General features: G+C 50.5%; 5 protein-coding genes across 10 annotated transcripts; 3 read left to right on the top strand and 2 right to left on the bottom strand.

Annotated features, from left to right (window-relative positions):
* The first annotated feature begins 1,206 nt into the window (after positions 1 to 1,206).
* LOC117835608 (uncharacterized) lies at positions 1,207 to 2,831 on the top strand. Its single transcript, XM_034714959.2, has one exon. It carries the CDS (start codon positions 1,486 to 1,488, stop codon positions 2,686 to 2,688), a length of 1,203 nt encoding a protein of 400 aa, XP_034570850.2. The 5' UTR covers positions 1,207 to 1,485; the 3' UTR covers positions 2,689 to 2,831.
* Positions 2,832 to 3,967: 1,136 nt separating this feature from the next.
* LOC117835976 (pectin acetylesterase 9) lies at positions 3,968 to 7,963 on the bottom strand. Of its 6 annotated transcripts, none has more exons than XM_034715317.2 (13): positions 7,572 to 7,936; positions 7,240 to 7,452; positions 6,317 to 6,396; positions 6,092 to 6,178; positions 5,875 to 5,999; positions 5,719 to 5,779; positions 5,575 to 5,631; positions 5,407 to 5,484; positions 5,200 to 5,305; positions 4,894 to 5,039; positions 4,685 to 4,795; positions 4,466 to 4,579; positions 4,122 to 4,260 (listed from the first exon to the last, which is right to left on the bottom strand). In XM_034715317.2, exons 1-12 carry the CDS (start codon positions 7,735 to 7,737, stop codon positions 4,562 to 4,564), a joined length of 1,248 nt encoding a protein of 415 aa, XP_034571208.1. In that variant the 5' UTR covers positions 7,738 to 7,936; the 3' UTR covers positions 4,122 to 4,260; positions 4,466 to 4,561. The 6 variants fall into 6 exon arrangements, with proteins under 6 accessions (XP_072147026.1, XP_034571208.1, XP_034571207.1 ...); XM_034715316.2 differs by having other exon boundaries at positions 4,510 to 4,579; positions 7,572 to 7,932; XM_072290925.1 differs by lacking the exon at positions 4,466 to 4,579 and having other exon boundaries at positions 3,968 to 4,260; positions 7,572 to 7,944.
* A 1,082-nt stretch (positions 7,964 to 9,045) lies between these two features.
* On the bottom strand, positions 9,046 to 9,904 carry LOC117839941 (putative calcium-binding protein CML19). Its single transcript, XM_034720380.2, has one exon. The coding sequence runs from the start codon at positions 9,751 to 9,753 to the stop codon at positions 9,280 to 9,282; it is 474 nt and encodes a 157-aa protein (XP_034576271.1). The 5' UTR covers positions 9,754 to 9,904; the 3' UTR covers positions 9,046 to 9,279.
* A 3,388-nt stretch (positions 9,905 to 13,292) lies between these two features.
* LOC117840651 (uncharacterized) lies at positions 13,293 to 17,137 on the top strand. Its single transcript, XM_034721166.2, has 3 exons — positions 13,293 to 13,487; positions 14,245 to 16,068; positions 16,484 to 17,137. The coding sequence occupies exons 2-3, from the start codon at positions 14,254 to 14,256 to the stop codon at positions 16,811 to 16,813; spliced, it is 2,145 nt and encodes a 714-aa protein (XP_034577057.2). The 5' UTR covers positions 13,293 to 13,487; positions 14,245 to 14,253; the 3' UTR covers positions 16,814 to 17,137.
* Positions 17,138 to 22,227: 5,090 nt separating this feature from the next.
* Positions 22,228 to 25,043, top strand: LOC117840454 (proline dehydrogenase 2, mitochondrial). The gene is made up of 4 exons (XM_034720962.2): positions 22,228 to 23,272; positions 23,739 to 24,399; positions 24,495 to 24,735; positions 24,824 to 25,043. The coding sequence occupies exons 1-4, from the start codon at positions 22,757 to 22,759 to the stop codon at positions 24,870 to 24,872; spliced, it is 1,467 nt and encodes a 488-aa protein (XP_034576853.1). The 5' UTR covers positions 22,228 to 22,756; the 3' UTR covers positions 24,873 to 25,043.
* The last annotated feature ends 648 nt before the right edge of the window (positions 25,044 to 25,691 follow it).

The following is a 25,691-nucleotide window of genomic DNA, read 5'->3' as shown; positions in this document are numbered from 1 at the left end:
GCTTTCCATACGCCCCCTTTTGTCCCGGTTTAAAGTTGGTCCGGGACAAAAGGTTCACCAACCGGGACTAAAACTCGGTCACTGGTGGGGGGCTCACCAACCGGAACCTTTTATCCCGGTTGCAAAGGCTAATGGGAAAAAAAGACTCTGAGAGGCCTTTTATCCCGGTTTGAAACACCAACCGGGATAAAAGACCCCCCTTTTATCCCGGTTGGTAACACCAACCGAGATAAAAGGGTCAAGAGCCTTTTATCCCGGTTTGTAATACCAACCGGGATAAAAGGGGGTCATTTATCCCGGCTGGTGTTTCAAACCGGGATAAAAAGGCCCCCAACGAGGTGACTGGAAGGTGACTGGAAGGGGATTAAATCGTGGGGGACCCTTTTATCCCGGTTGGAAACACCAACCGGGATAAAAGGGGATCTTTTATCCCGATTGGTGTTTCCAACCGGGATAAAAGGGTCCCCCACGAGTTAATACAAAAGGATAGTATCCCCTACATAGTTAGATGTGGTGTGTAGGTGGGATGGCAAGGAAGCTACGCGCGAGGCTGTAGGTTGTGGGTTCGAATGTGGGTTCGAATCCCACGAACCGCACACGCGCATATTTCGCGTGAAAAATCGCATGACTTGTGACTTGCGACGTGCGCGTGTGGGGGGGCCTGCCTGGGAGCTCGGGAATTTTTTTTTTGCAGCGTCGGCGCTCTCGACCCTTTTATCCGGGGTCTTTTGTCCCGGTTGAGTGACCCGGGATAAAAGACCCCCCCTTTGTCCCGGTTGGTTTATCCCGGATGCATTTTCGGGATATTTGCACCCTACCAACCGGGATTAAAGCCCAATTCTCTACTAGTGTTTTGTTTCTAGAACACAATAAAGGTTATTTTAAGTTTATAATGCCTTAGTGTGAATGGTATGTAACGGTTCAAAATTTCCTCAGCTAATGAATGCAAGTGAATACTAGTAGTAGTAGATTTCAATAATTTCCCAAATAAGGGAAAAAATTGGCATGTGTCCACAGCTTAATTGGCTCGATCAATGCCAGATGCACGCCACCTGATTGGGTCCATGCAGCGAACTGTGCGACATGTAATGGTATGATTTGGGTCAAGATTCCAGCCACCAATCAAATCAGAGTTTCACAAATCATAACAACATGCCCCCACTGGCAACGCAATCCACGAAATTTACAGGAATTCCCCAGAATTTCCACGAAAATCCAGCTGGATCGGAGAAAATATCCGCGTTTTAAACGTATATATAGAGGCAGCCCAGCATGCATTAATCCCCAGCGTATCCGCAACCTAGGCCTTGCATATCTACAGATCGAAATCAGTTAATGCTGGGAGAGCCATAGCCGACGCCGCGATGCAGGTGCCCCATCATCTGCCGGCACCGCCGCGCGAATAAAAGAGGGCACGCACGCACGAGCGGCTCGAAGACCGGCGCGGAGACGAAGCCCGTCGAAATCGCCGCCGCATCGTGTTCCATGCGGACCCCGCCGTCGCGCCGCGCGGTGATGGCGGCGGCGCCGCCGCCCAACCCCGGGAGCGCTAGGGATCGCCCCGACCGCCTGAAGGGCGACGACATCATCGCCGCGCTGGCGCCCCACATCCGCTTCGCCGACCACCTCGCCCACCGCGTCGTCAATCGCGCCTGGCGCCGCTCCTGCCGCCTCATCGGCCGGGCGCCCCCGCCCTTCCCGTGGCTCATGCTCCCACCGCCCGCCGCGAGCGGACCCGCCCCGGCCGCCCCCGGCGCCCCGCAGCGCCGAGTCTTCTATGACATCCCCGGCGGGAGGTCCTACGCGTACCCGGTCCCGGCGTCCTACCGCTACGTCGCGAGCCGCGGCGGGTGGCTCGTCCTTGCCGCCTCGGACCCGCCGCGCCGGCTCGTGGTCCTCAACCCCATCACCGCGGCGGAGGTGGTCGTGTCGTGGCCGTTCGGGCAGGACCCCGCCGAGGGCTTCCACGCCGTCATGACGGCCTCGCTCGCCGACCCGGCGTGCTTCCTCGTGGTCGCCACGGACAGGGTCGTCAAGTACTGCCGCCCCGCCCTCGGCGGGGACTGGGCCACGCTGCGCGCCCAGGGGTTCCGCTTCGACACGGCCTGCAGCGACCTCGTCTCCGTCGGAGCCACGGTGTACCTCATGGACGAGCGGAGGAAGGTCTGGCGCGCCGACCTCGCCGCCGCGGAGCCCAGGGTCGAGCGCCGGGACGCGTCGTTCGCGCTCCCGCAGGGGGAGATCAGGTGGCGCCACTACCTTGTCGAGTCGCTCGGCCACGTCCTCCTCGTGGTCTCGGACGATCACCACAAGCGCCTCGGGCTCTACAGACTCAACTGGGACGCCAGGCTGTGGGTGCGCACGCCCGCGAGTGGCCTCGGCGACAATGTGTTGCTGCTGGGCCGTGGGTGCTCCGCGGTCGTGCCGGCGTCGGCCGCCGCGGGCCGCTCGCCTGGCACGGTTTTGGTGGTGCGCCAGCCGTGGAGGTCGACGGTCCTGCACATGGGCCTGAACTTTTGTGGTGATGGAGGTGAGCAACCTTGGTTCTGGACGGAATCGCGGCTCGGAGCTGGACTGGATGATGATCAGTTGGTGATGAGGAAGACGGTGCCGCAGCGGCCAGGCCAGTTAACCACCGGTGACTCCTTCTGGTTCTTCCCCGCCATTGATCAGAGTGATTGTCCGTAGGCGGCAAGATGGGTGTCTTCAAGACTTCTTCCCTTGATGTCAGGTTAAGCTAGGTGTAGGATAACTGAGATTAGCTTGATCTTGTTAAGTTGTTGTTGTTCAGTACTGGCCTAGCTAGTTGAAACATGTGCATCTTGCAAAACCAATTGAAACATTATAACATTAGACTTTGTACTCTCTCCGTCCCAAATTACTATTCGTTTTGGCTTTTCTAAATACATAGCTTTTACTATGCACCAAAATATATATTATGTCTAGATACATAGCAAAAGCTATATACCTAGAAAAGCCAAAACGAATAGTAATTTGGGACGGAGGGAGTATCTCGCATAAGATGCGTTTGTTTGTTTAGTCTAATTTACATGTGGTTAGTTTCAACCAAGAGCAAATCAGTCCGATTTAACATTTGGTGGAATGATATATTCTGCTCTAATGCCATTTAAGCTGGCATAAAAAGTATGTTAACATTAGTGCAACTTGTAAGATAGAAGGGCAGTGGAGAGATGATGCATCAACCATGGAAGCAGCGCAAGTTAAGTCCTAAGAAGCATATAATCAAACTCCTTGTTTGTAATATACAGTCACAGCCCACGAGCAAGCATTGTTTCATTTACCCATATCTAGGACTTCAGTTGTAAAATAGTCACATTTCGTTTCGTTAGGACAAAGGTTTGACAACCATTACTCTATTAATGTTTTGTTTATATGATACAATGTTATAATCATAAGTATTTTTAAATACGAATACCAGAGGCGGAGCTTCATCCAACAAGAGGGGCAGTTCAGATAATTAAGCTTCCAACACCCAGGAACAGTAGCAAAATTACTGTTTATTCAATGAAGATTACATTAGGGCAGGGGAGGCATTGCCCACCTTGGGTCTCAACTAAGATCTGCCCCTGACGAATATGATAACATCACTTTTGTCGTTAGGAAAAGTCTTTGATCAACAAGTACTCTATGAATATATAAGATTTGGATACAAAATTGGTATATTATATTCGTATTTAAAAGTACCAAATTATTCTGAAGTTTTTTGTCACAAAAATAATATTGATACTGTAATATTACCAGCATGCATATCCAAGAGCTCTACGCATCTAATAATCGACAAGTCAACAATATACAGCAACACCTTCTCGTGCTTTCATAATCCCTCCAGCCCATGTTTTCTTTCTCTTGTCAAAGCGACGTAACCCCAAATGAGGATAAACCTCCAAAACGAAGCAGCAGCAGGTGCTGCTGTTTTTATGGCAAAAAAAAAACTTGCCAAAATCCGTCACGGCCAAAAATTTCCTGGCACACCACGTCATTGCCACGCAAATTGATTAATTTAGTAGTTCGGGTTGCCATCTTAAAGCCCAAAATTGAATTTGGTGGAGAAATCAGGGCCACACGTCATGCTACAGCCCGTGTATCATTGACTAGTAAACTGGTATGGCGAATGAATTTTATTCATTCTTGTCAAATGAATTGTAATGCAATGAGCAATATACACATGTAAATAATCATTTGTCGACAAATTCTAATGCTGCAGAATTGGTGTCCACTTTGAGCACCTGAGATTCCATCCTGCACAGAGAGGAAGTAAGGAATACTTTTAGTGCAAGACAGATATTTGTCTTGATTAGGCTGCAACATGGTTCTTTGATATTTCATCGTGTTTTGAATCTTTATTGATGCATATCAAGATAGGGACAAATAATGGATGGTCTTTAATGCGTAAAAGGCAAGTAGAATATGAACTAGTTTTTATTTTTCACAATTCACCTGATACCTGATGCAATATAATATGTTGATTCTGCAGTGAACTGCACTTACTTTGTAACGTTGTTTAGTATGATCAGAAGTGAGCATAATCATCTGCAAACTTCTAATACATCCTCAATTCCTATAATCAATGAGGCATTATGTATCAGTTCCTCTTTTTTGCTTGAAGAGCTACTAAAACAGTGGTGTTGTTTTGTTCAAAACACTTTTATCGTAAGAAACCAACCTGATCAGATGGTATAAGGTTGTGACAAGTTGAATCACAAGGATAGGCACAGTCAATCTCCTTGGCAGCATCTCTTTCAAAGTACCAATCGCCTATCACCTCTGCAATTTTCTGAAACTCTATCATGTTAACCAAAGCTCCATCTATGGCTAATAAGAAAATGTACTTTCAGTTATGCATACAGCTTTGATCTTGTAAATTACAATTACCCTATCATGTATCATTGGGGAATCTGGTGCAAACCATGTGTCTTGCAGCTCACTCTGGCAATGTGCAAAGCAAGAGTTTATGAACATCCCTGCCTCTGGTTCGCCTTCAATCTGTTTCAGAGATGTCAACATTGCATTTCTCAGTCCTGCAAACAAATTCAAAATCTGAATATTGGCCTGAAGGCAATAGCATCAATCAAGAACCTCAAACATGTTTGTTCAATGTAATTTGAATCTGGACACTCTGAGGAAAACAGTTTAGACTGAATTTCCTGAAGGCAAAAACTTGATTGATAGAATGGTAACCTTGGAGGGTTGCAATTTGGGATGTGCTGCATGCACCAGGATCCATCTTACAGCGGCTCCACTGTCCCCTAGGATCAGATGAAGGTGGCACGAAAATGTGATGGAACTGTCCAAGGAAGTTCAAACCAGCATTGTTACTTGTCACTCTGCTGAAAATAGTACCAGTTTATTTCAAGTAAAAAGAATTTATTCAAGTCCTTTTTTTACCTGATACACGTCATAAGCTGAATTCAAGATGAAATATGGGGTTCTAATGTATGGAAGTGCATATTGCGGAAAAAAACACTGCATAGATAGTTAACAAGGATTAGACCTAGACTTGCCACATTTCAGTTAGTATCCTGAAGGGAAACTAAGAATCTCAAGAACATATACCAGGTATGGATAGTCTGTTGAATTCTGGCAATCTTTGTTCAAATTCTTCTGAACTCCCTACAGAACAGCTCATGCTATGACACATTTATTGAATATTCTCAAATACAATTTGACAAGAGCCAGTGAAGATTGAAAGTCACAAACCTGCACGGAGACTAGGCTGCTAAAGAATTGCCTTATATTGTTGATGCCAGAAATATCATTCCTGGAAAAAAATGGACATCAGAGTTCTTTTACATATTTGCTCCAATAAACAGGTAGCTATAATGAATTTTTGTTTTGCTAGGCCTCCAATGTTACAGATCAAGGAAAAATCCCGCATCACTCAGGCATTTCACCGTGGTAGCTCCTCCAAGACGCTCCTTGAGGCTGTCGCAGTGGAAGAATGTAGCTAGGCCTCCTGCTGAACAACCTGAGAGCAGTACCTGAAGTACGCAAACCCAAGATTTGAAAGCATAAAAGAAGTGAATTTCAGATTTACACTTAGTGAAACAATCAATATTTTTGGAGAAAATACATTTTCAGCTTTCGCTAGTCCCTTCTGTAGTAGGTCAGTGATAATAGCATCCCATATTCTCTGACCTCTGAAGTAGAGGACTGAGGACTGAAAAATGGCAAACACCAAACAGTGAGCAAAATGCCGCAGACTTTAGAAAACTCATGTGTAATTATTTTTTTCGTTTCAAAAAAAAATTACACATGGTAACTTAGGGCTTGGTTTATGTCAGCTTGAGAACCATACGTCATTTATGTATGCTGAATCACCCGAGAAGGACCCACCATCGCAATAACGTAGCTTCACACGGTTCCAGTTGTAAAAATCTGTTCAACATTTTTGCTAACATGGTGTTAACATGCATGCCTAATTTTGCCAAATATGATGAAAAGCTTTGATAATTCACATTTCTGCAAATAAAAGAATTTCAAGCTAAACTGGAAAGCATAAAGTTTATCTGTAAAGTAGGCCTGTCACTATGTGGCAACAGAAAATAAAATAAATCTACAAAAGGATGAAGACTTGAGCTGTGACAAAAGAAATCAAAAGTGGCAGACATGCTAGCTATTAACTGTAGAGTACACCTGAAGCCCCTAGAAGAAACTTTATATGTAGGAATGGCTACTAGAAGATTCATGATCATGATTGGAGTTTTACATTTTATAAATGAGTCCAAATTTGCATTCAGCTCTCCTGAACCGGAAGAATTTTGCGGTGGGCCTGAAACAGATGTACGTGGGCCTGAAACAGATGTACGTGGGCCAGAAGCAGAGGCACTGTGCATCTTATGCCAGCCACCCCACGAAATGATTTGTGTAGGATCATGAGCTTGAATTCGCGAGAGGGAAATGCACGGACCTAGATTAAAGCAGAACTGTTCGTGCTACCTACCCGTTTGTGAATCTGCGATTGCCGCATCGCTGTCACCTTTTGCAAAAGCAAGCTGTTCAATCATGAAGGGGAGCATGCGTTGATTGCTGCCGACGAATTAGCTAAGCAAGAGATCTCGAGTGAATGGCAACTTGGCAAGACAGTTTACGCTCGATCACGTCCAAACATGAATGCATGGGGGCATAGGGACTCAGCAATCTGAAGTTTACTTTCTCTAGTTTCAAAGTAAAATTCAAATTTCAGAGGGGAGGTGAGAAGATTGGTGACTGAGCTCGTACCTGGATTCATGGCCGGGAGGTTGCTGAGGATGCCGGAGAAGACCTCGACCTTGGTCATGAGGTGGGTGGACCCTCGGCGCGTCCCGGCCCTCTCGGCGCACGACCGCACGTCGTTGCACCAGCCGCCGCCCTCGAACTGGAGCAGCCAGCTGCGCGCGCCGGCGCCGGAGCCGCGGTGCAGGTGGTACGCCGGCGGGCTCCCGTCGAGGCACACTGTGAGCAGTAGAAAGGAAGGAAACGCAGCGGATGACGTCGCGGGCTGGCACACAAACATCGGACATCGCCACGGGAAAGAAGGGGAGTAATAAAACGGACGCGCGACGCGGACTTGCCTGCCCCCGTGAACGCGGCGTCGGCGACGATCGTCATGCCCACCGTCAGCCTCTCCTGGACCATGTCCGCGGCCTGGGCCGCGAAGACGACGGCCGCCGCCGCGGTGACCACGGCCGTAACGACGGCAGCAGCCGCAGGCCACGCCCGGCGCCGCCGAGGCGCCATGGCGCGGCGCTAGAGGAACCCGAGAGCGCAGGAACGGACAAGAGAGGAGGCCGGACGGTCCGGCAGGAAGGAGGAGGAGAACTGGAGAAGCAACTCGCGAGCCTGCGCACTTGTAACGGATGGGATGGGATGGGATGGGATGGGATGTGACGGCGCCTGATGAGGGCCTGCGACGCGTACGTGTGCGTGCGTGCAGCCGAAAAGCGTGCACGCCTGAAAAAGCGAGGACGCGGTGACGACACGAATAACAGCAGCAGCAGTCAGCAGATCGTGACGGCGCTCTTCTTCAATGCAGGCGACCCCGGCGGCGGGATGGTTGGGCTTGGATCGATGTGTGTGGGTAGATCACGCTTTTTCGGTTGGTGGATTAAAACGGATTTAATTACTGCTATAAAAAGGATTTTATTTTGTTGCAGTTACTATATATATACTGGGCCTTATTCAAGTCCAGCCATAGATGACAGATCGATGGCGAAATCTGCATGCAAGATATGCTGCTCGATGTAGAAATGCGCCAGAGATTTTCTTCCCTTGTAGTATCTCCCCGTGGTGCAGTGCAGAGTTTAGGTGGAGAACAATTATTGGAGCAATGATTGAAAACAGCATCCAGTCATGGCATGCCGATGCAGTTTGCCGGCCTCAAGCTCCGAATGCATTGCCAAAAGAGAAAGACAAGTTTGAATGTTTGATGTGCCACCTAAGGAACATGCGGCTGGTTCTAGTGCGTCCGAGAAATATTTTGCACATTCGTCAGTTCAATGTGGGAATGTCGAGATTGGAATATCTTGTTGAAGAAAATAAATGTTCCGTTCAAGGAAAAAAATTCTAGCTTCATAAAAAATGTTCCGCTTTAGAAAATATGTTTCAGATTCTTGAGAAACTGTTTTCTCGGTGACAGCAAATTCTTTGTGTGCTCACTATTTCATTTGCAGATTATCTCTCTCTCAGCGCTGTTGGGCTGCAAACAATTCCGAAGAGAAACATGTCCCCAGCGTTTGTTGGGCTGTCACCCCACCATGTTCCTCCAACGCTGACGTGGGCTTTCTTCTTCTCCGTCGACCCACACCACCCCACGATGAACGAACATTTCTCGACTCAGGTGAGCAAGTTCTGAATTTTTACTCCCGTAACATTTTTTCTCCCACGAACAATTCATTCTGATGAGCCCGTTCCTGATGTCCGGCCAGACCGACTTGTTGGACACCGATGGGGGTCGCAAGCGTACTTTCTCATTTTGTTACAGTTATCTTTGTCACTTTTTTTGTTTGCAATGATTGAAAAACTATGGTAAAGAGGAACCCAAGGGAGTTGACAATGACAATTGCTTTCAAGAGAAGGGAGTTGGCAATTTGGCCTCCCGCAGCTAGCGAAGCGGGGCACCATCTAGTCTAGTTCTAACTTCTAACAAATGAATGAATGAATGAATGAATGAACTATGTGCAAGAACAGCCTACATCGCCATTACACCAATCAGCAGCATCTACAGACTGTATATAGCCGGCAAGAGGAAGCGCAATCCGTCCATGGGATCCCCTCTTCAATTCAGGCGCTCATCATGATCTCGAACTCGTCGAAGCTGAGCACCCCGTCGCCGTCGAGGTCGAACCTGCGGATCATGGCGCGGCAGTCGTCGACCTCCCGGTGCGCGCCGAGCCTGCCGAGCATCCGCTTCAGGCTGGCGGGCGTGATGCGCATCCGCGCCCCCTCGCCCTCCGCCGCGTACATGCCGAACGCCGCCTCGAGCCCCCTGCGCCTCTCCTCCTCCTCGTCATCCCCGTCCCCCGCCTGCGCGCGCACCAGGCGCGCGAACTCGTCCCCGTCCAGCAGCCCGTCGCCGTCCGCGTCCGCCGAGGCCACCAGCGCCTCGGCGTCCTCGGCCGCCACGTCCTCGCCCAACGCCGCCCCCATGCAGAGCCGCAGCTCGGCCGCCGAGATCCTGCCGTCGGCGTCCTTGTCGAACGCGGCGAACAGCGAGCCGAACTCGCTCGGCGACGACGACGGCGGCGCGGCAACCATGTCCTCGATCTGCTTCCTCGCTTGCTGATGGATCACCGGGCGGTGAGCTTGCAGAGATGGCTAGTAGCAGTAGAAGCAGCTTCTCAGATCAGTAGCACTGTGCTTTTCTCGATTGCTGCTACGTACGTTGCTGCAGAACATGGTGGCCGTGGCCGTGTGTTTATATAGTACTACTACTGCTAGCTGACGCCTGCCGGTGTACGACCTGTACGAGGGAGACGCGCATTTGGAAGCTTCCATGGCATGGGGATCGACTTCAACGCGTGGTACGTAGTGGACTGAGGGGGAAAAAAAGGTCGCGAGAAACTTGAATGGGAACTTGGAAATTCCGTGGCGTATGAGACGGTGTTTCAGCGTGGCGGCCGGGGTGGTTTGGGATTTGGGGCTCCTGGGAATATCCAAGCAGGTTCGGCGCTTCCGCGTCCTTTTTCATGCCGACGTCGTGGAGGCAACGTTCTCTATAAATGCAAGTATTACTATGAACTTTGTTATCCATTATTATTCATTCATTAAAAAATGCTGAAACATATCCGTGTATCAGGATTTTTGAGAAAATGCTGTATCCGCGTACGCGCATCGGTGCGATACTGATACTGACACGGCGCAACGTCCGCCCACCAAAAGAAGGCCGCAGCCCGCCCGCAGCCGAGAGACGTGCGTACTCGAAGCAGCTCGGCCCATACAAATTAGTAGGCTCTTGGATCGGATCCTTTTCAATGTGAGCGAACACGGGCTTGGGCCTTCCCCAATCCAGGCGGACGGCCGCAGGCCCAGTTATTTGCAAGCGCCGCGCCTTTCTTTGATCTGAAAATGAATCCATCGCGCGCGTCCTCTAAGAAACACACGCAGCGCACGTGAAGGTTCGGGAGGACGGAGGAATCGAAGATTTTGGCAAAGATTGGAGTAGAGTAGTAGACGGCATGCGAGGCACATGACTTTGTCGGCGAACTGCGCTCAGAATGCTCACCGGAGGATAGTTCGACTGTTCGAGGACTCGAGTTTGATGTGTACAACGGCGACGCGTACTAGTTTCGATCGAGCATAGTCATGCATCTTGCTACCCAGTACTCTGCCTTTCGGTCAATAAAGCATTGGAAGGTGAATAACTGAGCATATGGTTAATTAGTGTACTCAATTAGCATGAGGACGGCAAGCTTTAGTACGAGCCGGGCTTGTGATCCGTGGATCGGGTTAGGAATCCTGGCGACAAAAGCGATGATGGCCTCCAAGCGCCCGTGATGCTTTGTTTTTAGTTACTCGGCTCGTGTTCTTGTGGCCTCGTTTGTGTGGGGTAAAGCGCATCCAGCACGCATCATGCACGCAGTGCAGAACTGCAGATGCAGGTCGTTGATGATGCTTTCGGAAGGGAGCGCAACGTGCCTCGCTTTTGTTTGAATCGTCTGGAACTGGAGTAGCCAAAGGAGACCATATCGAGCGTGATCGCGAGGCGAAAGCAACGAGGAATAGCCGGTTCGATTCGTAGCGCATGAGCTTTGTACGTGACATGCGAATATGCGATGTAGGAGTAGCACTGAACGGCGAACACAGGACGGCAAAAGGGTCAGAGAGGCAGATGGGGGTGGGCAGGATAAGCAGGGCGCCAGAAAGAAAAACAAAAGAAAAAACACGGTAGGATTACCAAGCGGAACCCCACGGCGCCCAAAGCTGCCTGTCCCCACTCAAATCGGTCACGTGCGGTGCCTGCCTCCCCATGTGTCAGTGGCGCTCGGCGAGATCGACCTCAACCGAGCTGCACCCTTTGGTTGGTGGCGGAGCTATCCGGTTGTTACACAGTTATCTCAGCTATCCGGTGGAAGGGTGGAGGTCGGCGCGAGCTCGGAGCGGTGGAAGGGTGAAGGCCAGCGACGGGCACGCATCGGTCGTAGAGAGTGGCAGTTAGCGAGAGGAAAGCCGTATCGGAAAAAATGGAAAGACGTCAAGCAGACTAGCACCTGTAAGGTTGGACGTTGATGAAGAAAAGAATGTAGTGCAAAGAGTCAAAATGGAGATTTCCAATGGATTGTGTGCCGGCGTGCTACTTGCTGTGCTTACTGCAAGGAGATTTTATGGTAACGTGGGCTTGCTAAACAGGCATAACTTGACCTGCTACTCTCTCCATCTATATTTATAAGGCATGATATGACTTGGCACGGTCCTATAAATAGCATTTTGACCATTCATTTATCTTACACTATATTGTTTTTGGTTATAAAGTTATAATCATTGCAGAGAGTATATTTCATTACGAATTCAACCATGTAAAGTTTACATTACAAAAATAAAAAATTAATAATCAAATTAAAAAATTAGTAGTCAAATTATTGGTTAAAGATTATAAAGTTTGAATCTTGATATGCGTGTGTTGGTGTTTTATACCCGGCAACTTACCAAGGGGTATCTTGAGATAGTAGATTGATCGGTGGGGGATTGCCGGACCTGAAATTTGAAGATAAAAGCGAGGACACAAGACACGGATTTATACAGGTCTGGACCGTTAGAGTAGCGTAACACCCTACATCCTGTTTGGGGTGTCGTATATCGTGCCCTGCGCGTGTTGAGGTATGAGTTGAGCCTATGTTGGTCTAGGCTTGAGGTGGTTCTGCCGATCTAGGTACCCCTGACCTCCTTTATATACTAAGGGGGTGAGATTATTAGTCGGTTATAAGGAGGAATCATAGTAGAATTACCAGGTACGAGTTCTAGTAGGATTACAGGAAATCATAGTAGAAGTTCATCTTCTTCCTTCTAGGATCTATCCCCGACAGCGTTATAACTCAGGAACTTGCACTGCATATCAGGGTTTAGAAATCTGCGTAGACAACGGAGAGCCGTGGCCCACCTTGCCAATACCTAGCTCCGCCAAAGCGTCGGATTCCCTCCAATCCTCCATATTCGCAGAGACCCACATAGGCAAACACGGGGACGTGTTCCAATGATTCCGCAAAGCCGGAGAGAAACACATCGTCTACCACGTCACATGTTCCAGATTGCGGGCGCACGTCTCGTGTCCTGCACTGCAAACCTCTCTGACCCCGAGCTCTGAAGCGAGCTAGCCGCAGCTACGTGAGACGCCGTTTTGCTTCCAGTTGCCTGGGGACCGGGGGAGGGTCCGTACTGCGTGCTTACGCTACGCGGGAGACCAGAGGGCGTGTACGTATGATACCACGCATGTACAGTACACGACGCCGCGTGTACGAGCAGTCGAATCAAAGATTGAGAAACGGAGCACACCGTGCATGTTCTCGAACCCTCTCATCAGTCATCAAACAGTCTCTCACTCACTCAGGCCTCTGTGTCCTCCGGGAACGGCGCTCGCCCCGATGCTTACGCTCCCATGGTAATTACTGCGACGCACTAATTAATTTACTAATCATGAGGCGGCCTTAATTAGCAGCGGGATACGCAAAAGCGCTGTTCCAAAGCGCCTAAACTATGCTATAATCTGGGCACCGTACCATGCTTCCAGGAAATCTTACGCTCCGGTCCCTCTAGCTCGTGCTATTCCGCGCTCGCACCCTGCAGACGCGGAAGGAGATTTCGGAGTTCGGACACCAGAGACTAGCTCATTCATTTGTTCAGCCGCCGAGGGGAGAGTAGGTCAGCGAGCGCACCCACCCACTCGCCCCACCTCAAATGCATTTTTGGTTTCGCTCTCGCGCGGGAGACGGGGAGTGAGAGGCGCGAGGGATCCACCTCGCCTGCTGCTCTGCTGCGTTGATCTGGTGCTCAGCGAGGTAATGGGATTGCTCCACTCTGTTTCTGCGACTGGTCTCGAGTTGCTTCGATTTCGAACTCCTGTCTTTCTGCTACTTTGCTGTGTTAATGTTGGGGTGCATTGGGTGGGGATTTGGGCGCGGGAGATTGGCCAAGGTTGGGTTCGTTTTCTTGGTGAAAATCCCTGCGTCGTCTCAAGAAATGCGGCGGGTCTATTGATTGGATATTGGGATTTGATGCGGGAGTGAGTATTTGGAGTTCCTGGAGGAGGGTCTGCCTCTTCGGATGGTTGGATTCATTGGGTCGCGGAAATGCTCAGATTTATGTGGGATTGAAGAGTTCAGTTTTAATGGATGTTGAATCTAGTCTTAAGGGTGGGAAAGCTTATATATTGTGTCTATGGGGAATATAAGACTGTTCTGTTTACCATTTAGTGAGAGAAAATGTGGATGGATGATACATAATGCGTTCCCCCATTTTCTGTTCTGATGAGAACACTTCACTTGTAAACTACTAGGAGTGTATGTGTCATCTAGTACTAGTAGCTTTTCTGCACAAACAGGTGGCAACCATCTCGAAGTTTGACCTTTTTGTTTGATGTTCCAGAGCAGCATCCTGCTAGGCACTAGCTATTTTATGACCGGCTTACAGACAAAAAAAAAGGCTCTGTGATTCTGTCTCTTCTATTTGCATTGCTATGAAAAACTGCATCGTACTACAAAAGAAGTGTAGATTTTGGACCAAATTAGCTAACTATATTTGTGATTTGGTTTGCAGGTTTCCTCTATGGGGAATCGTTCTCGTCTAAGTGCATCCAAGGAAAGCATGAAATCAATCAGTGAAGAAACCGAGAGTACGAGCAGAGACACAGAAACAAGCAGATTTCACCAATTGAAATGCAGAGATGAAAAATTCAGAGAACCATGCCTTGACAGGGTCCCTAATTTCCACTGCAAAAGTTTGCCTTCAAGATATCGAGATGCAAATCCGGAAGATAGCATCATGCACAAGCGCGGCTCTATGTATCAGAGTTCCAGTGAGGTTAGCAGACTTAGGAATCTCCAAGGGAGGAGGAAAATAAATTATTCGAGCAATAAAGACACATTTTTGTCCTTTGAGGTTGTTAATTCGTCCTCTCAGCCTAGCACAAGTGGTGCTTGCTTCTTTCCGCAGCGAAGCTATTCATGCAATACAAGGTCTTCTATGGGGACAATTCATCAAGCTTCCAGAGAGTTTCTGAAACTTTCACTCCATGAGATCCCTGAGGATGATTTAACGGTTGAAAGGCCACGCAGAGACTGCAATTTGTTGAAAAATGGTGCAGTAGACAGTTTCCTGGAGATTTCACTTGAAGAAGATACCGCCAAAGGTTCATGCACAAATGCAGCCCCTCATTTGCTAGAAGGCAGCTGTACTGAAGTTGCAAGATCAAATTGCCAACAGTCAGTTGGTGTTTGTCCTGATGAAAGAGATGCAAGTAATCTGCCCAAGTCCTTGTCAACGAAGGTGGGTGTTTTTGATGCTACATGTTCATCAGAATGTGTTGGCAACAAAAAGGCTCGATCTAGTCCGTTCAAGAAAATACTTGATCCTATCATGAAGTCGAAGTCTCAACGGAACCCTTCTCCTTCTCTGATGGAAACAGAAGATGCAAAATCTAGTAATACACCATTTGGAGGAAAAGGTAGAGTATTACGCAAATCCTTGTTAAGTGATATCTCAAGGATGGAGCAAAGCCTCACACCTGATTGCCAGACAAATGGGGAAGCCCAGCAATTGACTGCCAGTTCATCGCCAACTCATCTTCATGCTGTTATTAAATTGGATCCAAATAATGGTGCTTTCGGTTTTGAGTTTTGTACCAAGGGCCCAGAAGAATCAATATATGCTAACACGTGGAAAGCTGGGAATGAACTGAATTGGATTTATACTTTCCATAGCAGTGGCAAGCGAGCAAGCACTGTGGGAAGGGCCTCAAAGGATAGGCGTGGTTGTCTACCACCAATTGTAGGCCAGATGCACGTGTCTTCCTATTTGTACTCTAATGTTGAAGAAGATGGTATTTTGAATAACTCAGCCACCACGGAATTTGTTTTGTATGACATTGCTCATGCAAGACGGAGTTCTGCTGTTGAGAGAATTCAATGTACCGATTCCGTTCGACCATCATTCTGCAATGTTGTCAACAATTCCATCTCTACCCGAGACAGAAATGATCTGATGCAGCGACAAAATACTACAAGGAATGACTCAGATCTATCAACATCTTGCCTTTGGTCCCGAGAAGATCTTCATCCTCATTTGGAGGTTGCTGCTGTCGTGATCCAGGTGCCATTTCATAAAACAAAATCGAAACAACTGAGAGCTGGATCATTACCTGGTAGTATCAAAGCGGTTACAGCAGGTGGTGCGCATGGGCTGCCAAGGGATGATGAAGCCAGTCCGTCACCATTACTTGACCGCCTGAAGTCTGGTGGGGCCTGTGATTGTGGTGGATGGGACATGTCTTGCCCAATTGTTGTCCTTGATAATGCATATGATAGTTACTGGGCTGATTCTGTGATGAATGAAAGTAAAGTTCCTATGGAGCTATTTGCTCAGGTACACCTGATTATTTTCTCTTTTAACAGATAAATAGTTATTACTGCTTTGTATTTTGAGCTGTGAAGGGACAACTAAATGTAATGAAAGAAAGTAAGACTTTGTGTGTCAATCTATTCATGTTTCCGCAAATGGCTGCCTGTGACATTTAAAGATCAGCTAACATATCAAGTGCCCTATCCATAGATGCATTTCAAGTTATTTTTTAGATGAAGGAAGCTTTATTAATAATAAAGTTCTAGCCTCCACATTTAAAGCTAATAGGGTAGTTGTTTCTTGTTTGATCCTGCCTTGAAAAGCTTTGCAGCAAAGTATTTACTGACTTTATTTGTATACGCAATATTCACGATTACATTCTAAAGCTATGTTCAACCAAATGCCATCTTTAATTTATATGCTGCAATTGTTGGAACAGGGTAACAAAGAAGTTCTCCCTGCCCTTTTGATGAAGGCGGATGGGAATGGACATTTCTCGGTGGATTTTCATGCACGACTATCAGCGTTGCAGGCGTTTTCTATCTGCATCTCTTTGCTTCACTGTTCTGAAGCTTCTTCAGACATTGGTATCGAAAAATTCAAGAACAAGCTATACTCCAGCTCGCTGAAGATGCTTCTGAAGGAGGAAGTGAAGCAGTTAATTGACTCAGTCACGACCAAGGAGAAAAAGAAACCAAAGAGCAGGAATGAAAAAGCACCTCCATCTATTGTCATGAACCCTCCGTTTTCTCCCATGGGAAGAGTATAGCATGTGAATAAGCAGCGGAATAACTCTTGAGACTCAAAAGATAAGAATCTTCCCATTAGTTTTGACCATGTTAATTTTTTTGAGATAAAAAGAAAAATAACCCTGTTCATAAGGATGGAGGATGCTTGTAGTTCATAGTAGTAGTTTTAGCTTTTAGCAACCAAGGGAGGGCATGAATCATTGCTGTAGTCCACCAGAGAATACACAAATGTATGAGCCAGTTCTGAGACTGAAAGAACAAGAGCATAAAGAGACCATGTAGCCATTTTTTCCTTTGTGTAAAAACATTCTGGGGATCTCTAGTCTGTTTTGGTTGCAAGTGCATCTCCTTTTGTTCTGATTCAGCTTTGTGGAACTAAGATCTTTGTTTCAATCTTCATGCAACTGATGATTGCTTCAGAAGTTCTGAAGTAGAGGTACTTTCGAACTGGCAAAATTGTACCATGATGAAATTCCATCTTTTGGCGCCACCTGCCATGCCCATTTCAATTCCTGCATCGGTTGGCAGACTGGTGTATCTGCTGGCTGTGGTTGCCCTTGTAGGTTTGACATTTATGTGGTGCTTTACCATGTTCATAGAACCTGAACAGGAGTACAAGTAAACACAGTGCTACAATTTGCTGGTTCTTGTTTGTTCATTTTTTGCTTGTTTGACTTGCAGCATCCCTACATATTTAGTGGTATTATTCTTCACTTCAAATTCTGGGTGCAAGCCTGATACTGATAGTGCCACCTTGGGTCCCTGAAGGAGAAATTCAAACTTGCTTAAAGTTGCCAGTCCGAAGATGTTTCTTTTGCAGAGGCATCGAGGTAGGCTTGTTCGGTTTCGGAGTTGCATCCAGCTGCACCTTTCTTGTTAGCAGTGCAGTGCAAGGACATGGATCTGGGGAATTTGTGTTTCTGGGGAGGTCGGATCTGCAAAACGAGCAGCTCTCTGCCTCTCTCTGCACTCTGCTCACTTTCGGCGTTGGTGGCGTGACAAGCATCTGGTGATTCCAGGAGAGGGACAAGCATTTAGGGATGGATCATGGATGGGTGGGTTCTGGGTTGCCATTAGCTGACAAGGACAGGTTGGACCATCTGCAGTCTTGAGACTCTTGACCCGGGCTTGGCCTTATTGACCAGGCCAGATCCCCCGGTCAGGCCATGCTTCTGAACCCTCCTGCCTCTGCATTCTGCAATCCTACAGCAACTCCATTTAATCTTCTGCGCACTTTCGTCCAGACACAGATGAGCTGCTACTAGTTCTATGCCAACATCTCATGTGGTAGCTATCACCTGTAACTTGTGAGTGTAATTGGCTGCCCAGCGAAACCAGAACGAATGAATGGTTGAATATGTTTGTACATGTCTAGCAGCGGCATCAGTGATAGCGCCTTTTCTTTTGTCCGGCAAGTAGGCCCAGTAGGCCGTCCCTTGCTTCGGCCTGCTTTTTTTTTAAATAATTTTCGGCCTGCTTGTTTGTGTACTACTGTTTCAAAGAGGCCCGAGTTAGATAAAACTTAAAAGCCCGGCCCAACGGACTCGGCCGTCGGCCGTGTGTGACAAACCCGGAGTCGCTTTCCGTCTCGTGCGCCACAGCATCAGCGCTGGCGTCCGCGGCCACGCCACAGACCGACGTGACCCCTGACGCGCGGTTCAGCCCTGCTCTGCTCCCCCATCTTCCTCGGATGAAAGCGGCGTCCGAAGCTTCCGGCGGTGCCGTGCCGTGCCGTCCATCCTCAACTTTAGAAAATCCTCGCCGGGGTTGGTTGCCGTCGAATAATCCTCGCCGACGCCGGAGACGGGCGGCGAAAAACCCAGTCGAACACGCCACATGCATCCGCCGTGCCGAAAACGCTTGACTGCAACCCCCGCCGCCGTGCGCCCGACGGGGAAGGAAACCTAACCGCTCGGCGCGCGGCGCGGTTACGCCTGGCCTGGCCGGCTGCAGCAGCGCAGCTGAAAGCTAAGCTACCCGCGTCGCTGTCGCCGGCGGGGACTCGGAGCTACCACGAGTCGCTTGGCCGGACTCTCGCGGGCGCGGGGGGGCAGGAGCAGGATAGGGTTTGTTGCCTTGATGATGGCTCACATGGACGTATGGGCTGGATAGATAAGCTTCTTTATCCCATTATTTGCCCACTAGCCCCGCGGGGTTTAGTGCAGATGTTTCACGATCGCGTCAGAGCCACGGAGTTAATCGATTAACCTAATCGATCGAATTGCCCAAGTGGTCATAAGTTTTTAGCGCAGGATTGAGGCTACACAGCGTCACGTCCTGACCATAAAGGTGTTTTGATAGTAGGTGCTAAACTTTAGCAGTATCATATCAGATGTTCGGATGCTAATTAGGAGGACTAAGCATGAGCTAATTATAAAACTAATTGCAGAACCCTATGCTAATTCGCGAGACGAATCTCTGAAGCCTAATTAATCCATCATTAACAAATGGTTACTGTAGCACCACATTGTCAAATCATGAACTAATTAGGCTTAATAGATTCGTCTCGCGAATTAGACTCCATCCGTGCAATTAATTTTATAATTAGCTAATGTTTAATACTCCTAATTAGTATCAAACATCCGATGTGACACGTGCTAAACTTTATCCAAACACCCCCTCAGTCTGATCCATGGGTTAGCATGCACTAATTGCTGATGGAGAAGTCGGTGGCAGGCTGGCAGATAGCGAGCGGGATCGGGATCGGCGATGGCGACGGCAGATGATGGAGAAGCAGCTACAGCTCGCCGGACGCCGGCCTCTCTTGTCCCTTTGCTCGTTCTCGCACCCATCAACCGCATTATTTCATTCAGGAGGGCATGCGTGTGATCCTCGTTTTTGTGTTGACGTAGTAGTTGTTTAATTAGTGCGCGCGCTAATCGGGGCCCAGCCGCCCAGACGGGGTAGCCATCGGCGAGACCGCACGGCTCACGGGACCCCTTTTCTGATGCGATGCGACGGCCGCGCGGCTGTGCGCCGTCATTTGGGAGCGGTGGGCCAGGCGTGCCTGTCAGGGGATGGTGAGTGGTGACTGGGTTGCGCGGGTACGGCGCGGATGGGCCGCGGACGGCTCAGATCACGCGCGGAGTAATGGCACCGGGTTGGTGGGGCAGGTTCCCCGGTGCCTTTTTGGAGCCTCGGCTGGCTGATCAGAGCAGAGAGCGGTCCATGTCCATGCGCGATCCAGCTACGCGCGCGCGGGGGGTCCCGGCCGGCGGTCTGTGGCACGGCCAGTCGGCAGTCGCGCCGTGCGCAGGTGGTCTCCCCTCCCGCCTGCATCGCAAGCTGCTACTGTTCTGGAGTGATCGCCGGCTGGTCGGCCGTCCTGGGCCGTGCGCCCGTGCCCACACAGTAGTTGTCCGCAGACCCCGTGCGACGAGTACGCCGCTAGTCCGACGCACACCCTTTTTTGCGGATCTGGTGGTAAGTTGGTAATACAAGCGATGAATTCCGGTTAACTAATTGAAATCTTGTGCATCGCCACGGGTATATATAGGAAGGGGATTGCTAAATCACACTTGAGTGTTTCTACTCCTCTCCACACTCAGATTTTAGCTGCTCAACGATTTCATGCCATAGCAGCTTCTTGTTGAGATCCAGGACCATCTTCTTCTTCATCTTCAGCAAGTTAGGGTTCGAGGTAGGGGTTACCTGTAGCCTCTAGGTGTAGAGGGAGCTCTGGAGTGGCTCGCCGGCCGGCGGTGGTGGCGGTCGAGACGGCGGCGAGGCGCCACCGGAGCCGAGTGGTGGTGGACCTCCGGTTGGGCGGTGGAGGCAGCGAGGGCGTCGAGCTTCAACTGGTTAGCGACGGCGGCGGGGGAGCACGAACGAATTTGAGGAAGAAGATGATCGGGGTAGGAGAAACGTCGGGATAGGGTTTAGGGCCGAATTGCGGTGGAGGGCGGCGGGGACGCCACCGGAGTTAGGAGGGAAGCGGTTGTGCGCGGGGGCGAGCGTGCTCGCGCTGCCGTCGTGGGAGTCAGGGGCCGGGGGCTAGCGGATGAGGAGGGGATGGAAAAGAGATAAAATGGAAAAAGAAGATTAAATCTGAACCCGGTTAAAAAATCGAGTGCTAAAGGCAGGTACAACACCCAAGCATCCGGTAGACAGGCCCTGTAAGAACCAATCTACGCATTTCAGAGAAGAACCAAGCTCCAGTTCCATGGGAATGGGCACGCCATGAGAATCTTGTGGCGGCGAGGTTAAGAACAGGATGTTGCCGGGTAATTTAGAGGAAATTCTATCGGAGATGGGACGGGTTGCGATGGCAAAGCCATGGGGAAGAAAACAAACCACCAGGCCACACGATTACGATGTTGCACTTTAAAAACTTAGGATTCAAGTGGAGCATGATTCTATGATCAAAGCACTAGTGAACCTATGTTGTGGAACATCTTGATGAAAATGACGCGATTCAATTTTTTTTTATTTTGTCATGTTTCGTTTTGTTTGCTGCTCTCTTACTCCATCCACGCGAAGTCAATCGACATAGTATACCATATCCATTCCATTAATCCATTTTGAAATATTGATCCTCTCCCACGGTTTCTCTGGCCAGTCACGTAAATAAAATGATGATCCCTTTCATGTGAATTGGTTGTGACGTTTTCACCATTGGCTATAGCTCTTATCCACATAGTGATGTTACTATTTATTTCCATTTAACTAGTCCACATCAATTGTTTGCACCCCAGCCTTATCATTCCCACATTGAATTTCGAATGGTATCGAGGAACGAAAGGGAGGCAAGAGAAAGATACCTTTTAAATCACCGCCATCGGAATTGTGCATGGTAGCACAGTCTTGAGCAACCACAGCCATTAGATCCAAGGAAAACAACCTTACTTCACTGGGGGAAAAAAATCCAAGATATTCCCAGTATATACCCCCAGTCAAAATCTGACTTTTCTGAATGTTCCCGCCCCCGCACAGCTTAGTCAGACCACGTTGCCCGCATGATCATCACGCGGCGAGATCAGTCGGCGACACCCACATTGATCAGGCGTTGAATTATTAATCCCCGGCCGGCCGACGTAGTGTTGGTGCAATTGTACCAGCCTACCCTCGCTAACAGAGCCGCGTCAGCTCCTAACAGCAGCAACAGCAACCCGGCCGCGTTTTTGTTGTCACGCTGTAGCATGCAGAGCCGTGGGCCGTCTGCTGCTGCCTGCACGAAGGCCGCTGCTGTCTCTGGCTGTCAGTGTCGCGGCGGGCACGGTGCTGGATCCAGGCAGCGTACGAACGGTGAGATGATTTCTATCAGGATACGGGTGGTCACGGTCACCGAGAGGGATCTCGCTGCCCTAATGGCGATCGATCGCCTCACATGATCGGTGTCGTTGTAACGTTTGTTGTTGGTGGTGGTGGTGGGCGGGAGAGGCGTGAGGACTGAAAAGGGCAGCTGCGGTGATCTGCCTCCACGCAGGATCCGAGTCAGAAGTCGAAATCCCCACGGCAACCCGCCGTCCGACCGATCTTAGGCGTGAGCTGAGCCCGCCCATGCCGCCATGCGGCGCGCGAGCTGTCCCGCCCGCGCCCGTTGCACCCGCGGCCTCACGCGCTGACTCATCGCCTCGTTTCCGTTTTCGCTCCACCCTGATTTCCAGCTCATCTCCGGTTTCTTCACGGCCACCCTCCGGGAGCTCCACCTCACGTCGGGATCCTTCTATAAAAGAGGAGCAGAGCGCCCGAGCCCCCTCGGCTCTCCAATCTTGGATTCACCTAAACCTGTTAGCTTTCCTCGAGGACCTTGACGAAAACAGCCGCCTTTTCTTTCTCGTTTATATAAGTCGTCGCTGCGTCCCGGGCTGAATTCGCATCTCCATTGCGTTTGTGTCCTCTGCCTGCCTGTGCGTGCCTGGGTACTTTGTTTGCACACAAGCGTCTTCTTCCCTGTCGCCAGGAAAGCTTCCTTCGCTACGCTTGCGTTCCCTCGCGTTCGATCCGGCAAGGTCCGTCCTTCCATGGCCATCGCCTCCCGCGTCTCGAAGCGCGCGCTGTCCACCTTCGCCGCCGCCAAGCTCCCGGAGGCGGTCGCCGCCACCGCGGAGCCGTCGTTGCCGTCGGTGACGCCGGCGTCGTCGACGTCCGAGAGGACCGGCGGTAGGGTGCTGCAGTTCGAGGACACCGGGCGGCTGTTCGCCGGGGAGCCGACGTCGGCGCTGGTGCGCACGCTCGCCGCGCTGCAGGCGCTGTCCGTGGGGCCCCTGGTCGACGCCGCGACCGCGGCGCTGCGGTCGCCGGCGGTGGCCGGCAGCGCGCTGGGCCGGGCCGCGGCGAGGGCCACCGCATACAAGCACTTCTGCGCGGGCGAGACCGCGGACGAGGCCGCGGCCGTCGTGCGCCGGCTGTGGCGCGGCGGCATGGGCGGGATCCTTGACTACGGGATCGAGGACGCCGAGGACGGCGACGCGTGCGACCGCAACGCCGCCGGGTTCATCGCCGCCGTCGACGTCGCCGCCTCGCTGCCGCCGGGCTCGGTGAGTCGCCGTCCTGTTTCCTTCCTTTTTCTCCGCGGGCTTGCGTGGCGGTGGGACAGGAGGATGCCACGTCGGACGGAATCTTCGGTGCCGCCTGCCGGCTGCCGCCCGCGCGAGTGGACCCCCGGATTCCGTGGGAATCTTCTGGGAGTAGACTTGCCTAGTGAATCGCCCGCCCGTCTAGCTGGGTGTTGATTCGGTCACTGCTCGTGGGCCCTGAAAACTAGCACCTGATTTTAGCATGTCACTCCTGCCCTGTCCCAACCGCTCGTTCCCAGCTCAAACTCTCACATCAAAAACCCCACACGACTCCATCGGAATCCTTATTTAGACAGTCCTAATCACTGCTTTAACAGCGCATAACCTCAAAGATTCCGGGTTAACCCTCAAAGAGTTACTACTTGCAGTATATGTAATCAATCAGGCTTAATTAAGACTGACTCGTCTTTCCTGCTGACGTCCGCAGGCGAGCGTGTGCATCAAGATCACGGCGCTGTGCCCGATCGCGCTGCTGGAGAAGACGAGCGACCTGCTGCGGTGGCAGAAGAAGCACCCGTCCTTCAGCCTGCCGTGGAAGGCGCACTCGTTCCCGATCCTGTCGGACTCGAGCCCGCTGTACCTCACCGCGTCGGAGCCGCCGGCGCTGACGGCGGAGGAGGAGCGCGAGCTGGAGCTCGCGCACGAGCGGCTGCTGGCGGTGTGCGCGCGGTGCGTGGAGCACGGCATCCCGCTGCTGGTGGACGCCGAGTACGCCACCGTGCAGCCGGCCATCGACTACTTCACGCTCGTCGGCGCGCTGGCGGTCAACGGCGAGGCCCGCTCGGCGGACGGCGAGCGCCCCATCGTGCACGGCACCATCCAGGCGTACCTCCGCGACGCGCGTGACCGGCTTGAGGCCATGGTGCGCGCCGCGGAGCGGGAGCGCGTGCGCCTGGGGCTCAAGGTCGTGCGCGGCGCGTACCTGACCCGGGAGACCCGGCTCGCTGCCTCCCTCGGCGTGCCGTCGCCGATCCACGGCAGCATCCAGGACACCCACGACTGCTACAACGGATGCGCCGCCTTCCTCCTCGACCGCGTCCGCCGCGGCTCTGCCTCCGTTATGCTCGCCACCCACAACGTCGAGTCAGGTAAAAATCCAGAACAAGCTTTTCCTCTTCTTTCTCCATGCTTTGCCGAGCACCGAACCCAACTGATCAAACTCCTGCGTGATCCTTCTTCCCAGGCCAACTCGCGGCGGCGCACGCGCAGGAGCTGGGGATCCCGAAGGGAGACCGCAACCTGCAGTTCGCGCAGCTGATGGGCATGGCGGACGGGCTGTCGCTGAGCCTCCGCAACGCCGGGTTCCAGGTCAGCAAGTACCTGCCGTACGGGCCGGTGGAGCAGATCATCCCCTACCTCATCAGGCGCGCAGAGGAGAACAGAGGCCTCCTCTCCGCCTCCTCCTTCGACAGGCAGCTGCTCCGGTACGGCCACTGCACACACGGTATTTCGAGAGCGCCATTGGTGCGACGTGATCTGATTCTTATTGGCTTCATATGATCTCTGGTGCAGGAAGGAGCTGGGGAGGAGGGTCAAGGCCGCGGTGGTGGGACGTGAGTGAAGCGAACTTCGGAGCCCGAGAGGCTGTGTGAAACTGCCAAGCTGGGACAAGGGCGAGTTGAAGGCTAAGCTGTAAATACACCCTTCGGTCTTCAGACATTGATGTATCCAGGACTTTTGTTGAATAATCGAATGAATAGAATAATCTCATTCTGTGATTTCCAAGGATTAATCGATTATTTGTCACTCTTAATGACATGAGTCCACTGTTACTCTGTTAGTGACTGAAGTGGTCCTATATGTCAGCGACACACATAACTGACACTTCGAGTGTCAATGACTCCGTTGGTTTCACATGTCAGCGGCACAGGTAATTGATACTCCGAGAAAGTGACAAGTAATCAAATGGCTCAACGCGTCATGCTCGGCTCCTACATTCGCTTGGAGCCTGTTTGACAGGGATTTCAGATTTGGCTCGTGCCAAAATGGTTATGGCTCTACCTTGTTCGATGAAAATACCTTCAGCTGGAATATTTGGCAGAATAGCTTCCTTTTGCTTTTGTACGATGAAATATTATAAATATCCAATTACCTTTGTAAAAAAAAAGAGTGGCTCCGTAGAACAGAGTCTCTCGTCTCCCTTGTTCTATCCAGAATGGCACCGTGGCGTTCCTCCATCACTGGACGCGGGGCATGTATAGGGGATAACAATTTTATTGTTATTTGCACGAAGTTGATAGACCTGTTAATACAGGAGGGAGGAGCTGGTGCAAGCTACTCCCTCCGTTTCAAATTATAGATCGTTTTAATTTTTTAATTTATAGATTTTATTATATACTTAGATATACCCTATATCTAGATGCATAACAATATTTAAGAA

The sequence above is a fragment of the Setaria viridis genome, chromosome 9, assembly GCF_005286985.2.
Source record: "Setaria viridis chromosome 9, Setaria_viridis_v4.0, whole genome shotgun sequence".
Classification (NCBI taxonomy): Eukaryota; Viridiplantae; Streptophyta; class Magnoliopsida; order Poales; family Poaceae; genus Setaria; species Setaria viridis.
Note: the sequence above shows the minus strand (reverse complement) of the source record. Positions and strands in the feature narration are given on the sequence as shown.

Bases quoted from the DNA above. Each gene is read 5' to 3' on its own strand.
- LOC117835608 (XM_034714959.2), top strand. From the start codon at position 1,486: ATGCGGACCCCGCCGTCGCGCCGCGCGGTGATGGCGGCGGCGCCGCCG.
- LOC117835976 (XM_072290925.1), bottom strand. From the start codon at position 7,737: ATGGCGCCTCGGCGGCGCCGGGCGTGGCCTGCGGCTGCTGCCGTCGTT. The intron at 6,179-6,316 runs GTATGGTTCTCA...GCCATTTTTCAG, and splicing joins ATTCAGCATACATAAATGAC to TCCTCAGTCCTCTACTTCAG. The intron at 4,796-4,893 runs GTAATTGTAATT...ATAGAGTTTCAG, and splicing joins CCCCAATGATACATGATAGG to AAAATTGCAGAGGTGATAGG.
- LOC117839941 (XM_034720380.2), bottom strand. From the start codon at position 9,753: ATGGTTGCCGCGCCGCCGTCGTCGTCGCCGAGCGAGTTCGGCTCGCTG.
- LOC117840651 (XM_034721166.2), top strand. From the start codon at position 14,254: ATGGGGAATCGTTCTCGTCTAAGTGCATCCAAGGAAAGCATGAAATCA. The intron at 16,069-16,483 runs GTACACCTGATT...TTGTTGGAACAG, and splicing joins CTATGGAGCTATTTGCTCAG to GGTAACAAAGAAGTTCTCCC.
- LOC117840454 (XM_034720962.2), top strand. From the start codon at position 22,757: ATGGCCATCGCCTCCCGCGTCTCGAAGCGCGCGCTGTCCACCTTCGCC. The intron at 23,273-23,738 runs GTGAGTCGCCGT...TGACGTCCGCAG, and splicing joins CCTCGCTGCCGCCGGGCTCG to GCGAGCGTGTGCATCAAGAT. The intron at 24,736-24,823 runs GTACGGCCACTG...TCTCTGGTGCAG, and splicing joins TTCGACAGGCAGCTGCTCCG to GAAGGAGCTGGGGAGGAGGG.